Source organism: Equus asinus, chromosome 22 (genome assembly GCF_041296235.1).
Source record: "Equus asinus isolate D_3611 breed Donkey chromosome 22, EquAss-T2T_v2, whole genome shotgun sequence".
In the NCBI taxonomy this organism is placed as follows: domain Eukaryota; kingdom Metazoa; phylum Chordata; class Mammalia; order Perissodactyla; family Equidae; genus Equus; species Equus asinus.
Genome location: NC_091811.1, coordinates 12,405,437 through 12,421,822, shown reverse-complemented (window position 1 = coordinate 12,421,822; position 16,386 = coordinate 12,405,437). Strand labels below are relative to the sequence as shown.

Sequence of the window (16,386 nt, the reverse complement as noted above, 5' to 3'; positions counted from 1 at the left end):
ATAAACAGGTGCATGTTCTTTCCAAGCTGCTTTACTCTTAGGCTACTACATGGTTTGTCCTGTCCCTTCCTCCTTTAGCAGAAGTCCTGAGTCTCAAGGCCAGACCATCTGGACCACCAGGCACCTTCTAAAGAAGCCTTCTATATAAGGCCCTTGGGAAGGACCTGTCCTCAAAAAGTTGTGCAGCAGAAGCAATTGTCTTCAGTGGCCTCCACCTCCCTACCCAGCTGCCCCCTCCTTCACAATCCAGGTGCCCCAGGCATCTGTCCAGGCTCCCACCACGAAAGGCTGTGCTGTCAACTGTCTGATGAATTAGTCCCTGTTAAGGTGGCAGCTGATACAGGTTTAAACATGACCTCAGGCAATTTAGATGGAGACCCTTAAACATTAGAAAACTATTAAGATCCAAAGGAATGCTTCTTTTGTTTTCATTATGGTAAAATTTATGTAACATAAAATTTTCCATTCCAACCATTTTTCAGTGCACAATTCAGTGGCATTGATTACACTTACGATGTTGTGCAACCGTCACCACTATCTATTTCTAAAGTTTTATCATTCCCCAAGATAGTTCCTCCCTCCCTACAGCCCCTGGTAACCTCTAATCTACTTTCTGTCTCTATGAATTTGCCTATTCTAGATATTTCATATAAATGGAATCATATAATTTTTGTCCTTTTGTGACTGGCTTCTTTCACTTGGTGTAACGTGTTCAAGGTTCATCCATGTTGTAGCACGTGTCAGAACGTCATTCCTTTTTATGGCTAATATTTCACCATGTGTTTATACACCACACTTTGTTTATCCGTTCAGCCATCGATGGCAGAAAGGCTTCTTAATGGCTGGATTTCAGCCACCAGTAGAGACTCCAGGAGGGAGGAGGATTTGGGGATCCCTGCTGCCCACCCATCCAGCCACATCCTGTAGGTGGCCCTTTACTGCCCAGTGTCCCCTGTGAGCGCAATAATCCAGGGTTTCAGTCAGTCCACAGACAGAGACAGCTGTGCTGTAGCAGAAGGAGCACCAAGCCAGCCATTAGGTGACCCAGGTGCTCATCACATGGGGTAGACGTGTGGCCTTGGACAGCTCCCCTTACTTCTGCATAATGAGGAGCTTGGAATGTGTGTCCTTATTGAAAATCTTTCTGACTTCTTACAATTTACAAGTCCATCAGTGTCCTAAGAGGGCAAGGAGGTAAGTGGCGGAGAGCAGAGCAGACCCCTAGGAAATGTTTGTGACCTACTGAATGAATAAACAAGAGAAGAACTGGAGAGTGAAGAACTCAGATATTCCAGTCTCTTTGTCTCCCTTCTTTAGGGATAGGCCAGAGTCTGTGTTTAGAGGTCAGGTTGAATGGCACTCAAGTTATGAAACAATCGAATGCGAGATGCTGCTTGAAGCATTGTTATTGTGTTTATTGTCTTTGCTCCTTATACTGAGGTGGAATTGTATGACTGGGCCTCTTGGCAATTCTGTTTGGTGTAGAATTCTTGGCAGCTTCAATAAATACACTTGCATACATTTAAATGGGTCCATAGGCTCTCTTGGTAGGAATTCTCACACCCTGGTCTGTTACATGGCAGATGTAAGCTGTACAGTGCTCGACACACATGGTGGGCATCGCCCAGCTGTTCCATGCTTGTGTATATGTGCAGAAACGTGCATACATGAATAGGCATGGCAGGCTCTCGCGTTTGTCCTTGTCCTAGGAGCTCTACCCTGGCATGGCTTCTACTCACAAGGCGTCGGTGTTTTCCTAAAGCACAAATATTAATAATCTCTTTTATGAAGGATTTTTTCTTATAAAGTCTGTTTGTATTGATGATGATCCTCAGAAAAACAAGGAGAGGAACTCTTTGTTCCTTTCCACCTCTTGGAATCTGACTGTGCCTTAGGCAGACCTGCACACAGACCAGGGCTCGGTGTCCACACTTGCCACAGAATTCTGGAGAGACTTTGGAAGCCATCCACATCTTTGGAAGTGGTGTTCAAAGTTCCAGGGAAAACTAAAAAGAAGCAGTGATTCATCTTCTCAAATAAAGTCTCATGTGGAACCCAGCATATGAAGCCTTCCAGGCTGGTCAGGAGAACGTGCTGCTTTCTTTTGTGTGTATGTTCTCTATCCACACCCCATCATATTGGCTCCGTGGACTCTATGCAACTGTGTTAGGACCCTGGGACAACTTAGCATGTGGGTTAAAATGGCGCTGCTCTGGTTCACAGGGGTGAGGGGGAAAGCCCCACTTTCCCAGCCTCCCCTAACCGATAACTGCTTCCAAAGCAGTGCTGTGGAAACCCGGAGCTCTCTGCAGCGCTGCATATATTTTCTAAATACTTAACTAGTTCTTGTGCGGATGAGGAAATAGACCCAGAGAAGCAAAGTGACTTGCCCAAGGACATGCAGAGTCAGTTGGTAGCAGAATCAAGATGATTACCATCAAAGATCATTGAGTTTCTGTCCTCTAGAAACTTATAATGTAGTTGAAAGGCAGGATATGTGTACATGAAAACATGAATGAAGCTACGATTGCCTGTGCTCATCAGTGTCTCATAAGCTTCACAAGTGTTTAGAAGACATCATGATTCCTGGGAGCGGAGGCTGTCTCTCCTGAATTCTTCTACATATTTCAGACGTGGCTGTGCCATGGGCCCCCAGTTGCCAGTGGTAGCCCTAAGAAATGAGCAGGAAGAGAGGGAAGAAAGGGAGAAGATAGAAATGGAGAGGAGGCAATAATAGGAAAAATAGCATGTGTTCACAGGACCAAGGCACCGAGACATCAGCGTGGCAAGACAATAGTCTTTGACAAACTTTGCTCTTCTCCTCTCCATTCATAGTTGCCCTTAGATGTTTCTATGGCAATACAACACAGGTTTTGAAAGGATCAGCCAAATTGTTTCACTTATGTAAGTTTTTTCGTTTGTTTTTTGGCTTAGGAGGTTTTTCTGGAATTAATTCTGTAAGGCCATTCATGTCCCTAAGGTCAGAGTGAGTGCAATGCTTTTTGCACAGCTGTCAGCACACTCGCGCAAACGCGCGCACACACACACACACACACACACACACGCTGCACAGATGACTGTGATCCAGACTGGGCAACAGTCACAGGCCACTTCTCTGGATTCTCGTCCAGACCCTTTTTACTGACTCCCTGGTCCCTTTCCAATTCTATCTCAGATCCTTAAACAATTTCGCATGAGTCTGACCCAGTTGTGTCTTTGGGAATAAGCAGGCACCAGTTCACCTGGTGCCCAGGGAGGTAAAATGAGATGAACGGACCTTTGGACTGAGGGTCAGGAAATCTGATTTCCTGTGTTTGCCTGTCCCTCCCTGCCTCGGTATCTATCAGTATCAAGTGGAGGTTAATTAGATAACTTCTAAGGCTCCTATCTCTCAGATTCCATGGCTCTAAGCAGGATCCTGTAACTTCTGCCTAGGAGATAAATTCCCATAATGTGAAAGCGCTTTCTTGGGGATGAGGTTGTCCCTTACAGAGTTGGATTCTAGCCTCAGTTTTTCTTTCTTTGGTCTGCACTCTCTCCAGGCCAACTCATTCAGCCCTCCCCTGCCAGCTGACCTCCCCGCTGAGCCCCACCTTACCAATACCTCCATGTCCCTTTCTGTCCCTTAAATTCAGCAAGTCCAGAAGGGATGTCTCTCCCCTCATCCTCTTCCTCAAGTTCCCTACCGTAGTGAGAGACATCACTATCCAGAGGCACCCAAATTAGAAACCTCAGGGAGGCAGGCAGTGCAACTCTCTCACTGCCTCTTCCCCCAACCCCTGCGTGCAACCAGAAACCAAACTGCATCCCTTATCTCTCTCAAATCCACCTCCTTCTCACCAATCCCACTGTCTCTACCTTGGTTCAAGCCTCCATGGCCTCTGCATGGGTCACTCCCCCATTTACTCCAGCCCCATCACCACCATCATTCCCCATGCCAGTGCCAGGCTGCAGTGCACATCTGACCTAGTCATCCACCGTCTCCTCAGAGTGGAATCCAAGCATCCAGGCATGGCCACATAGCCCCTGGTCATCTTGCTTCTACCCTCCTCTCCAGCCCCGTTCCCTCACAGCCTTCACTCCAGCCACATCAAATCTTTATGTTTCCTAAAGCTCTGCATGCTTCCCATCTGCTTGGTTCTCCCTCCACCCGGAATACCTGACTCCTGACCCCCACCTGTCTTCACCTGGACAACTCTTCATCCTTCAAGCTTCATGTCAGAGATCCTTACCTTTGGGAAGTCCATCCATAGCAAACTGTGCTTGCCTCCCGAACACCCCATACCCATTGTACTGGAATCATCTGTCCATTTATTTCCCCTTGTACCAAGAGATCCTTGAGGTCAGTTTCTGAGTCCTTTTTCTCATACCTCCAGCACACAGCATCTAAACATGTTGGTGAATTTTTGAGTGAATGACTCACTGTCATGTCAGATGGGTCCTTCTGGGTCTTTGTGTGTTATGTACCAGGATGTGAGACAAATGTCACATTGTGTAGATTAAGGAATAGGCTTTATTGGGAAAATGTAAAAGGATTCAGAGGTCAACCAGAGAAGTCACAGATGCCCCCAGTGTGCCATCTCACAAAGAGGTGTGTCAGGTTCACAGTGCTGCTGGGTCTGCAGTGCAGCGGAGGGACCTGGGACTCCTCCTCACTCATGGCTTTCTCTTTTTATAGGAAATCAAGTAAAGGAAAGCAGCTTTGTAGAAGAGGGAATAAACACACAGCTTGGTGCCAGGCAGTCTGTGTTGGGAATGCCAGTTGTTTACAGAAGTTGTCTGGGAATGCCCGCTTCCCAGCACGTAAGACCCTTGGAGCCTTTGGGATGTTGCTGTTCTCTCTGCCTTGGGGAGGAGATACTCTGAGCTTGGGTGCTAGCACTCCCAGAAAGCTCATCGTCTGCACAACCCAGAGGGAGCTCCAGGGCCACTTTCCAATAATTCAACTGGTTGTACCACACCGGTAATGAATGACTGGATGGATAGATGGATGGGTGGATGAATGGACAGACAGATAAAAGCAATTAGCACAATGAAAGCACCTGACATCTAGTAGGCCCCAACTTGTGTTTGTTTCTCTTTCCTCGTCTTCCCTTCTCGTCCTAGCTCTAATTTTGTGAATTTCCACTGAGGTTTCTAGGGGTACAGAGGACCCTGTCATTTGGTGCTAAACATGAAAGCTCTGAACCATCATGGGGATGGGGGCTGAGTGGCTGTTTGATAACCCCCCTCCCACCTTCCACAGGCTTCCTTAGGTTGCATTGGGCCCCTCAGTAACATGCTTTCTCTTTCAACACTGTCCCGATGTACATTTTAACCCAACATCACCTAATTTTAAAAGACCAGAGGTTCCCACACACTGTGATATCTTCCTGGGTCACAGCCCCCACCAGGCAGCCACATCCCCAGACCAACACTCTCATGCTATAATGGGCAGGAAGTCACAGACAAGCCTGCCTCTGAGATGCTGATTAAATCCCACCTCTCCGTTCCCTACCCGAGTTCCTGCCTCATCTGAGCCTTCAGCAGCACGTGAGCAGGGTTCTTAAACTTCACAAGGCCTCTGAAACGCCTGGAAATGGCCTGTAATGCACACTTCCAGGCTCCGTAGCCAGGAGATCTACTTCAGTAGGTCTGGGTGAGGCCCAGAATTCTCCATTCTTAACTTTGCATCCTCAAACTGCTTTGCCCAGAGCTGGACACAGTGAGGCCAGCACTCACTAAATGTCTAGGGGAACAGGAAGGAATGAATGGGAGCACAGGCACGCGTTTGGGCAGAGCTATGCCTGCAGAGCTATCCAGCAGACTCCTGACGCCCCAGTCCCGGAGCACCCTCACAGCAGGCAGGCCAGAAGAGGTGTGCCTTCCAGGGCAATGCCCCCTCTCCACAATGGGGGTGGGATCTGGACCTCTTCAGTGAGCGCCCCCTGACCCAGCGGAGGACAGGAAAATCAGTGTGGGGTTCTGAGCTAAGTGCCCCCGGAGGCCTTGGACAGACCTGCCCTGCTTGGAGGACCTGCGGCTGAATGCCACGTGGGCTGGTTTTGTGGCTCCAGCGAGAGACAGGCTGAGGCTGAGGCTCCTGCAGAGACAAGCAGCAGAGCATGAAGGCATCCAGGCGGCCTGCAGCTGGTGGGAGCCGTTCGGGCTCTGCACTGGGGATGCGGTTGTAGGAAACAGCAATTAGCGGGGAGGGAAGCTGGTGAATCAGCACCGAGTTGGCTCGCTCTAGTTGAGCCAACGAGCTCGTCCTGTTGGCATGGGCTCCGGGGCACAGGAGCTGTATCCTCACAGCCTCCAGAGGGAAGATTCCCTCCCACCCCTGAGAAAGAGCCGGCCTTTTCATTCACTGCCCCGCCCCCAGTGCCCGCCTTTGTGCGGAAATGCTGATTTTCCCCGCTGACCTGGTCTGCTCTTTGGACAGAGTTTTATTTTCTCAAGAAGGAGCAAGATTTCAAATTTCGGAGTCTGTCTCTGTGAGCAGGTTGCCTCTGTTTCAGCTGCCGTTACGAGACTCAGTGTCGCGACCTCTTTGCAGCTGTGTTTTCGCTCTGTAGTTGTGGAGCACTCAGCTGGTACGCTCCCCAAGGCCCCGTCTGTTATCTTCGGGGTTTGTCACCTCAAGATTGTGGCATGTTTTTCCTCCAGTTCTGTCTCACCCTTTCTCAGCACCCTTCTCTTCCCTCCTGGCTTTGTTTCCCTTTAGATCAAGACATTATGAGTTCTCTCCTGAGAAGGTTCAATGAAATGTTCACTTATTAACTAAGTAAGATGTCTTCAAAAAATGAAAGTTTTCCACCACTCTGATATTTGCATTTTAACAGGGGACATTTGAAGACTAAGAAAAAGCGTTAATGCCTAGTGCATTGGAGCTCCAATGGTGGAACGGACTGTGGAGGTGGGAGTTCGGTTTGGGCCTCCCACAAAGTGTCCCCTAGATCCTCCCACGGAGGAGGCAGCGTTCCCTCCACTGTGAGATCTGCCGGTTCAGAACTTTCCAGATCCCTGATCTAACGGCTATATTTTCCTCTCTCTTCTGTTTTTGTTTTCTAGGAACGAGTGGAATATCTCTTTCTCATAATTTTTACTGTGGAAGCATTTTTAAAAGTAATAGCCTATGGACTTCTCTTTCACCCCAACGCTTACCTCCGCAATGGTTGGAATTTACTAGACTTTATAATTGTGGTTGTAGGGTAAGTATAACTACCTTTCTCTATTCCCTCACTTACCCCTACCTTCAACCAAGACACACCTCTTTTTCGTTCTGTATTTATCTCTCTTTTTTATTTGGTCACAGTGGCACTGGGCTTCAGCAAAATGAGAAGATCTATGAAAAATCACCTTGAATTCAGACTTTCTCCAAGGAGAGAGGAGCTGTTAACTAGGCGCAGCCCCTCACCACTGCTCGCACATGCGCGCCTGTGCTCACATGCTGGCACACACACCGTTGAATCTGGGTGCCTTTAATGGAGCCCAGGGTCCTCTCTGCAGCTGAGGAGACTCCTCTGCTGGAGCTCTTTTATTCCATCTCCAAACACATCTGGCCCAACAGCTCTGCTGACGATCCCCTGCTGGATCAGTGAGCAGGTTTGCTTCAGCTTGCCTGCGAGCCTGCGGCCCATGGGCGTGGAGGTGGGGCTGGCAAACAAGGGCTGTGGACGCTCCTCCTCACCTCACAGTGGCCACCGTCACTGTGGGCCTTGTTCTGTGGCCCCGAGAAACCAAGCTGCTCAAAGAAAGAAAACAGGAAACTCTGAGGGGCCAAGGTGATGGGTGACCAAACGGGGCCAAACACACCTTCCCCCAACACCCCACTCCACTGTCGTGCAAGATGAGGCAAAGTCGGTATATGCTATAAAAAAAAAATTTTTTTAAAGCAATGTAAGGAATCTTAAATAAAATTCAGAAGTGAGGATCTCCTTATCAGGGAAGTAGTAACTTCACAAAAAGATTCTCTGTGGACTATTTGTGTGTAAACAGGCGTGTGCTGCGTGGAATGTAATTTATAAGACGCAGTTGATGAAGTCCCAACGACTCATCTGTTCTGTAGCGGGAGGGTACCTTCACAGCAGAGTCTACTTCTAGAACAAGCTGACTGCTTTGAGCTGATCCCGTTACTCTGAGCCCAGAGAGTGGCTAAGTGGCGGCCACCTTGCGTTTTCACTCCCTTGGAGTCCCGGCAGGCTTCAGTGTCAAGGTCAATATGTCATTAGGCTCTTATCCCAGGAAGCTGTTTTGGGTGAGTCCTCCTGTGCCGTCCCAGTGAAGGTGCGGGCCCTGGTAGACTTCTCTGGCACTCGCTGCTCATTATCTCACGGGAGTGTCTGGTTGTTCCTGCGGGAAATGACACAGGAGCAAATCAAGAGCATTTAGAAGTTATTTCCTTGTCTCTGGCCATCTGGATGGCTTATTAGGGTTGTTTGGAACTATTTTAGGACTTTTTCTTTGCTGTCTTCTTTTGCCTAGCCAGTGAATGACACACTTTGGCCACATGAACATCAGGGATATTTGGGTGACGTGAGGAGCACTAAAGTTTTTAGAGTATTTCCATGTATACATCTGGCTCCAGAGGACTTAGGGTGAGGATGCAGCCAAATGAGAGATTTTTCTGCTTCTGTTCATGCCAGGATAAACAAACAGGGACTGAACAAGTGCCCTGAATTGAGTCAGTAAAACCACAGCAGAAGTCTTCAGGGTGGGTTGTTCCAAATGCCCTGAAATCCTTTTGAAATTCAGCCTCTTTCTTAAGGCCCAAGTCTCCTGGAAGCCTTTCACACATGCATAGAGAAGAGCCCCAGGAAGGAGAGCGATGCTTCCAGGACCGACAGGGATGAGCTTGCGTTGCAGGAGCTGCTGCTGTTTAGGCAGAGAAGCTAATCTTCTTCTCATGTTTGTGGGGTGATCTGGAATTGACGTTATATAATGCTCAGCCCATTCATGGCCTTAACTGCAGCATGGGTGGTGGAAACAAGCAGCAGGGCAGACCTCACACTGGAGCCCTGGGAGCGAGGGAGCAGCGCCTTGCCATACAGCTGCACACTTGGCCAACTTTCTTGTCTCCAGCTTGTTTGGGCTTTGCTTCATCTCTTGGACTGCTGCTCCTCCCCACAACCACAGAGGCAGACTTTCCATGGGGTGAGCCCAGAGTCTAGTCACACCTCGCTGGGGTCTGGACCGTGAGGCTGTTGAAGAGCGGGAGGCATCCAGATTTGGCACTCTTAGAAAAGATGCCTCTGGTTGACTGTTTAAGCCACAGAGGTTGTGATGCTAGCACTTGCTCAGCTTGTGGTTCACCATGACTCTTTGGGCTTTTTTCCCCATTGATCTCACACTTGGCCATATTTGCCACCTAGTTTCTCTTCTCCAACAGTATTGGTCCTGCAGGCTCTCCATCTAGTCTAAATCTCAGCCCATCCTTCTCACTCAGAAAATGACACATACAGCCTGCACAGAGGGTGCAGCCCACCGCGCCTCCTGGGCCACGCCTCCTTTCCCTGCCCCTTGGCAGCATTACTGCCTGCCCTTTGCTTTCCTTTGTCCGCTAGGAAATAACTGCTCTACTCGGCCCCTCCTCTGCTTCTAGTGAGGGAAGCTCTCTTCTAGCCTCCTACAAATTGGAGGGGAGTCTGCCTCCGCTGGGGAAGGGGGCCTGCCTACCTGCTGCCTCAGTGTCAGGCTGAGCGCCGCTCCACCATCTCTGCATTGCCATTCTGGCAACAAGAGGCATTTACGTCCCCCCACAAACCTGTCACATTTCCTTCCTAAAGTGGAGGAGTCTCCTTGGTACAAAGAGGAGGTGGGACTGCTCAATGAATGTGGAGGGAACTTCAGAGGCCTGTGTGAGCCATCTCCCCACACCCAAACCCAGGAACCTGGGAATCCTCAGTAGACCCACCTGCTCCAGACATTCTACTCCAGCCACAAGGGCTTTGGCTATATGCCTATCTCCCTCCCAATATGGCAGCCCTGCCCTGCTGACTCGCTGGGCCCTTTGGAGCCTCATTGTCCTCTTTTAAAAAGCTCTAATATCTGGCTAAGGAACTGCCAGACACATCTCCTGGAGAAGTCCTCCCCACCCCCTGAGCGTCCACATCTGAACCCAGCCCTTAGGGACAGGTAGGCACAAAGCAGTGGTTTCACCTTTACGATGTCTAAGCGAAGAGAAACACACCAGCCCCTACAAGTCAAGAACACCTCATAGACCCATTCTGAATTTCCTACCCCTTCAAAATTAAAAGCGACACTTAATAGAGTCTACGTTGAGTTGGGGCAGGGGTTAAAAGAGGAGAATGTTGTCCAATGTCTGTTCCCTTCACTGAGTGGTGTTTTATGAACATCTTGTACTCCAATGAGCATATTGCTTTCTTCCAGGAAATACTAGGAACCAAATCTGGTTTGCATTTGGAATGTTGTTCCACAAACTTGCAAACTGGTCTTCATTTCCTAAGGTTTCAGTGATCTAGATTTCAGTGGAAAGAACATTTCTCTGCGGAGAAAAGAGCCCGCTCTCCCCATCCTGGCAACCTCTGCCTGGGAGTCAAGGTGTCGCCAACTAACACATGAAACTGTCACACTGCCACACTGAGGTGAAAGAACCCCAGAGCTGAGGGAGTCTGTAGATGTGGTCTGGCCAGGTTATCAAACTTCTTTTAGCTGCAGAACCCATTGTTCCAACAAAGCCATGCTCAGTGCGTGAAGCACTCTGTTCCATCTAGGGTAAAGGAGCCAGAACCCCAGTCACTCATCTCTGGCCTCACTGACCAAGAAGTCCTGAGGGGTCCCATGGAGCACAGTTTGAAAATCGTTAATCTAGACCAACCCCCTCATTGCTGGGCCCTGCCTGGATCTGGGCGTCTGCAAAGCAAAGCCCCCAGCTGCAGCCTCCCTGTTTCCAGATCCAGTTCCCTGGGGCATGAGTGATTTAAGAGCTCGAGCCTGTTCCTCAAGAACAAAGTTGCACTGGTACCGAGTTCAGGTCTGACATGGGGACCCTGGTCTGATGCCTGGGCTTCCTCCTTGACCCCAGGCCACGACGCAGCACACATTCTGCTGATGGTGAATCAGCAGAGTCTTCTCTGGCTACAAAGGACAGAAATTGCCCCTGCATGCCCTTTCCCTGTTTTTGTTGGTTAGCACAAAAATCCCAAGATTCTAGACTCCCATTCCCATATGATCTCTACAGCCTCTGATCCCTTTGCCCTCACCACCCCACTCCTAAAACCTTTCCACAGTGCCCTCTGTTCCCCACAGTCCATTCAGGGGTCAACAAACATTTTCTGTAAAAGGCCAGATACTGATTTTCAGCTTTGCCAGCCATGTAGTCTTTGTCCCAACTACTCAACTCTGTAGTGAGAAAACAGCACTATGTAAACAATGGGTGTTGCTAAATTCCAATAAAACTTTATTTACAGAACAAGTGGCCCAAGTGCTGCCCTAAATCCCCAGCTTCGTTTCTGGTCACTCCCTTCACGTTCTGGCTCTCACCTGAGGGTCCTGCTTCCACTGCAGTCCCTCGAGAGATGGCTACCTCTCTCCCAAATGCCTTGTTGCATGGCCTAGAAGTCAGGAGAAAGGCCCTGCCTTCCTTTTATTCCTTCTTTTGCACCACTGCCCCTCCTCCCTAAAAACCTCCAATTCTAATGTTTGTGTCATTGGACCCTTCTACCCCCTACTTCTCCTTATTGCAGTCCTCTGAAGACATCTGAGTCACTCCTCACTCCTGGAGGACATGAGCTCTTGGCTCGCTCCCACTCTCTCCAACACTCACAGCTCCTGCCATCACCCTCCAGTAGCTTCTTGGTTCCTTGATACCTTTTTACCCAGGGATCCTGACTCCGTCCTATCTCAGCTGCCCACTCCCATGGCTATAGCCAGTGTCCCTGCCATAATTAATAACTACCCCACCCCCCATAGTCTCAAAGCAAACATCCCACTCTGAACAATGCCGCCCTCTTTCCAGCTGACTCCCTCTAGCACTCAACTCCAACCGCCCATTCATCCTGCCACATTCTCTGTGTTCCTCCTCTCATCATGTCCACTGCTCCTTCCAACCAGCCTAGATTGATGCCCCATCACTATCATCTCTCACTTGCATTTACACTCAACTTTCTTATTACTCTCTTCATTTACCTTGCTCACTTGGAAAAAGATCGACCCTGATCAATCCAACTAGATGGAGATCTATTTGGTACCTGAAGCTGTGCCATTGAAAGGGGTAGAGAGGTACACAAGGCTGAGCTGAGGGGTCTTCCTTTATAGTCATGACACCAGCCTCAAACAGGCCCTTGATGACACGTGGCAATCCTATGTGTCCCTGCTTCATTCACTCTGCCACTTTTGTCGGTGACTCTTTCATACCTTTGCCTCGCCCTTTAAACTTCCAATGTCCCCTCCCCTTTCACGTTTTCAGTGGATGAGCTTGTTGCCTGTTCCCCTGAGAAAACAGATGCAATCAGAAGAGAGCTCTCACACGTTCCCACAGCCACTTCTATACCTGCCATGTGCCTTCCTACCGGAACCATCCTTGTGCCTACCTGCGGCCAGCGCCCCTCGAAGGGCCTTAGCTCCCCTTCCTGCCCACTGGAGACGTTAATCCTCCCAGTAGCTGTTCCCTCCCACTCCACATCCTCAAACTGTCTCTGTTAGATGACTCCCATCACATTTAAAATGCTGCCATATCTCCCATTTAAAAACAAACAAAACTCTCATGATTCCACACCCTCTTCTGGCAACCACCTTTCTTCTACCACCTCTTACAGCAAAATTCCTCAGAAGAGCTGTCTGTGCTGCAGCCACCCAGCCACATGTGGCTATTCACTAGCAATGTGACTGGTCTGAGATGAGATACGCTATACGTGTAAATACCCAGCAGATTTGAAAGATCTAGTACAAAACAGAAAGTGACAAATATCTCATTAAAAATTCCTTATATTTATTACAGTTGAAATGACAGTATTTTGGTTATGTTGGGTTAAATAAAATATATCATCGCAGTTAAGGTTACCTATTTCTTTTTTACTTTTCTAAGGTGGCTGCTAGAAAATTTAAATTACATGTTTGGCTCATAGTTGTGGCTTGCATTATATTTCGATTGTGCAGAACTGTCTCGAACTTCTCCTCCTATCCTCTGTTGAACCCATACCTATTAGGCTTTGTCTCCATCACTCCACCAAAACAGATGTTTTCAAGGTCTCAATAGTCTTCATTGCTAAGACAGGTGGTCAGTTTCCCATCCTGTATCTGCAGCACAAAGTAGGTTCCTCTGGGATCATTTATTTGTGCCCAGGTACAAATCAGAGAGGAAGGAGGTGGGTGGGGAGGAGAGAAAATGTGATTCTTGGCCATGTGAGGGCGAGAGCTAGGATACCATGGAGGGCAGAGGGCACCGCAAAGCCACGGGGCACTGGCAGCAAGCGTCACCTGCTTCACACTTCTGTCCAGGGCTGCCCAACTCACAAAGCCAGATGTGTTCCTGCAAAGCGTTGTGACAGCAGAGGGCCTGCCTGTCACCTGGTTCAGACCTCTCTGGGCAGTGGGTACACCCTTGCATGGTGATACCCACGCGAAGGGGATGTCACCTTACGATGGTCACAGACCCTCCCTCACGGTCACAGACACCTCAGCCCTGTTCTTGGGCTGGAGATGCCTGCAAACTCTGCTGCCCCAGCTCCCTTCAGAGAATTCAGAGCCAGCCGAGCAGAGAAAACATCCTGACGGCTCCTCTCCTCTCTCTTCCAGGCTTTTCAGTGCAATTTTAGAACAAGCCACCAAAGCCGAAGGGGCCAACGCTCTGGGCGGGAAGGGGGCTGGATTCGACGTGAAGGCGCTGCGGGCCTTCCGCGTGCTGCGCCCCTTGCGGCTGGTGTCCGGAGTCCCAAGTAAGTAGAGCCGTCCTCCCTGTGTACAGTGCTGTCCTCCCACCGCCCTCTGCTGCCCTTCGCTGAATTGCCAAGAGCACTTTGCAGAGGAGCCTGATTTCACATACATGGAGGGTTTTTTCTTAAATGAAGTCCTTTGCTTCTAAGAACTCAACTCCAATGTGAATCCATTAAAACACTGTGGGCCCCGCTCCCGTAAACACCTGGAAAAAATCATAGCAGTTGCACAGCCAGAGGAGGATGGCCTGCACAGAGAAAGCAATCCCATGGCTGTCTGAGCAGTCCCTCGGGCCCTGGGCTGGGAGTTTAACACACTTATAGCAGGAGAGCCAGTTGAGCAGAGACAGCTCACCCCCAGGGTCGCAGGGTGTTTCAGCCAGTGGGATTGTCTCTACTTTCTGTATTTTTCCAAAGAACAATCAGAAAAGCTTCAGAGGATGTACAAAAAGTTCTTTTTCCATTTCTCCCAGCCCTCTCCTCCTTTCATGTCAAATGGGGCAGTTCCGGCCTCAGAAGCCCTATTTATGGGCACGCTGCCTGTCATTGGGAGAACTGGTTTTGCCTGAGGGTTGCAGGGTGTTCAACTCTCTGAATCAGGCAGAAGGGCATTGGAGAGGTAATGTCTATCGAGATATCAGTCCTGGGGACAGCGCCTCTTCCACCCCTCCTCCAGAAGCCTGTCCCATCGTGGGTGAGCCCCAGTGCAGAACACAGCAGCTTTGGGCACCCAGCATCAGCTCCAGCAAACCCCGGCGCGAGCTGCTCCTGGGGGCTAAGGCAGCTTTCGGAGGGCTTCTCCTTCCAGTCCTCCTTGTTCAAGTGGTGATATCCAGCATAATTCTGGACTTGTGTGCTGAGATTTTTCACTCTCAAGTCATTGCTCCTTCAGAGAGCTCTATGACTGGGCTGAAACCAGAGTAGCTTGGACATGGGGGCAGGGGACAGCAAAACAAAGAGGTCCTCTGAATACCCAGCCTTTGACACCAGTACCAAGCACATATTACAATGCTTGGTGATATCTCTTAGAGTCATAAAAGCATAGAAGTGTGAGTGACCTTCTATTAGCCTGCTCAATGCCTTTCGTACATTCACAGAATGGTGGGGTGCTCTTCCCAAAGGAACTTAATTAATCAGCAGCAGAGCAGTGCTAGAACCAGGTCTCCTGACTTACAGACCCTCTCTTTCCTACCATGCCACACACCCTCTTGTAAGGAAGTAAGTGGTATACAGCTCGTGTGTTAGACTTTCACATAAATGTCTTGTCTCTTCCATCACAGTATAAAGCCCCTTGATGCCGAGAACTATGCCTTAGATTGTCTCTGATTCCTGCACAAAGCCTAGAGACCTCTCCACACAGTAGGGTAATTTACTGGATAAATGAAGATAAGAGTTGGGCTGTTCTCTGTGCAGTGGGGCCCCCTGGGCAAAGCTCGTGTTCTGTCTTAAGCTCAGAAGTGAACAGAGAGCAAAGACACACAAACACGTTTAAACAGATCCTCTCTATTTGGCCTTGACCAATTTTGGGCACGTAGGAGTAGAAGAAGTGCATATAATGGCCAAGGCCCAATTCCCCTTTTGTGAAGCCTAAATTATTTGAGTTTCTTGGTAAATTAGCCATAATTCAATAGACCAAAATCAAGGAATGAGAAGGCAGGCTGAGAGTGACTTTAAACATGTCTTTAAGGAGCTTACTATGATGTGTCATGAAACGAACTACAATTTGATTCCAAACTTCAGCCAACAAAGCTACAATGGGCATAATGAATCTTACCCCGTTATGGGGGCCCACAGTTTCAGAGCACTGTGCCGGGTATGACGACGTACCATAAAGAATGAATATGCTCCTTTCACCTGAGGAATTTGACAGTCTAATAAAAGAGTGTGTCAGTCAGCTTTTGCTACAGGAACAAATAATCCCAAACCTCAGTGACTTAAAACCAGAAACGTTTATGCCTGGCTCATGTTACCTGAGGATGTTGGCCAGCTGCAGCTCTTCTGGGCTCAGCTGGGCTCTGGGCTGGTTCTGTGTGTCACCTTCTTCCAGAGCCCAAGTTGAAGAAGCATCCAGTATGTAGGCCAGGTTGTTCTCATGGCAGAGGGCAGATGCTCACAAAGAGGGCACAGAGCTAAACCACACAAGCATATTTTAGACTTTTGCTCAAATATGGCTTCTATCATAACTGCTTACATTCCAGTGGCCAAAGCAAGTCACATGCCATCTTTGTCCCAAAGATAATGGGACAAAGAAGTATACTGTACCTCCAGAGAAGCGTGGGTGGGGATAATTGTACAAACAGTGCAATCGATCACAGAGAGATTAAGGAGATTGTTATTAATAGAAATAGCTACCATCATTACTCTGATACAGAGATTCTTAATTAGAGACACATATGGTTGAGAATCACTCATGCTTCAGTGCATGAAAAGGGAGACTGGATCAGATGGAGTAGCTAGAGTTCCATTGTAGAAGAAACTTCCTAAAGGTGTCTTGTCTGCACCCGCATTTAAA

The 16,386-nt window shown here is 48.9% G+C and overlaps 1 protein-coding gene across 20 annotated transcripts in view; it reads left to right on the top strand.

The window, feature by feature from the left end:
• CACNA1C (calcium voltage-gated channel subunit alpha1 C) overlaps positions 1 to 16,386 on the top strand; it is a 683,102-nt gene that overhangs the window by 441,270 nt on the left and 225,446 nt on the right. For all 20 annotated transcript variants that reach the window (XM_070495018.1, XM_070495026.1, XM_070495017.1 and 17 more), the window contains exons 4-5: positions 7,054 to 7,193; positions 13,738 to 13,877. In XM_070495018.1, coding sequence (XP_070351119.1) covers positions 7,054 to 7,193; positions 13,738 to 13,877 — 280 coding nt within the window. The remainder of the gene's footprint in view (positions 1 to 7,053; positions 7,194 to 13,737; positions 13,878 to 16,386) is intronic.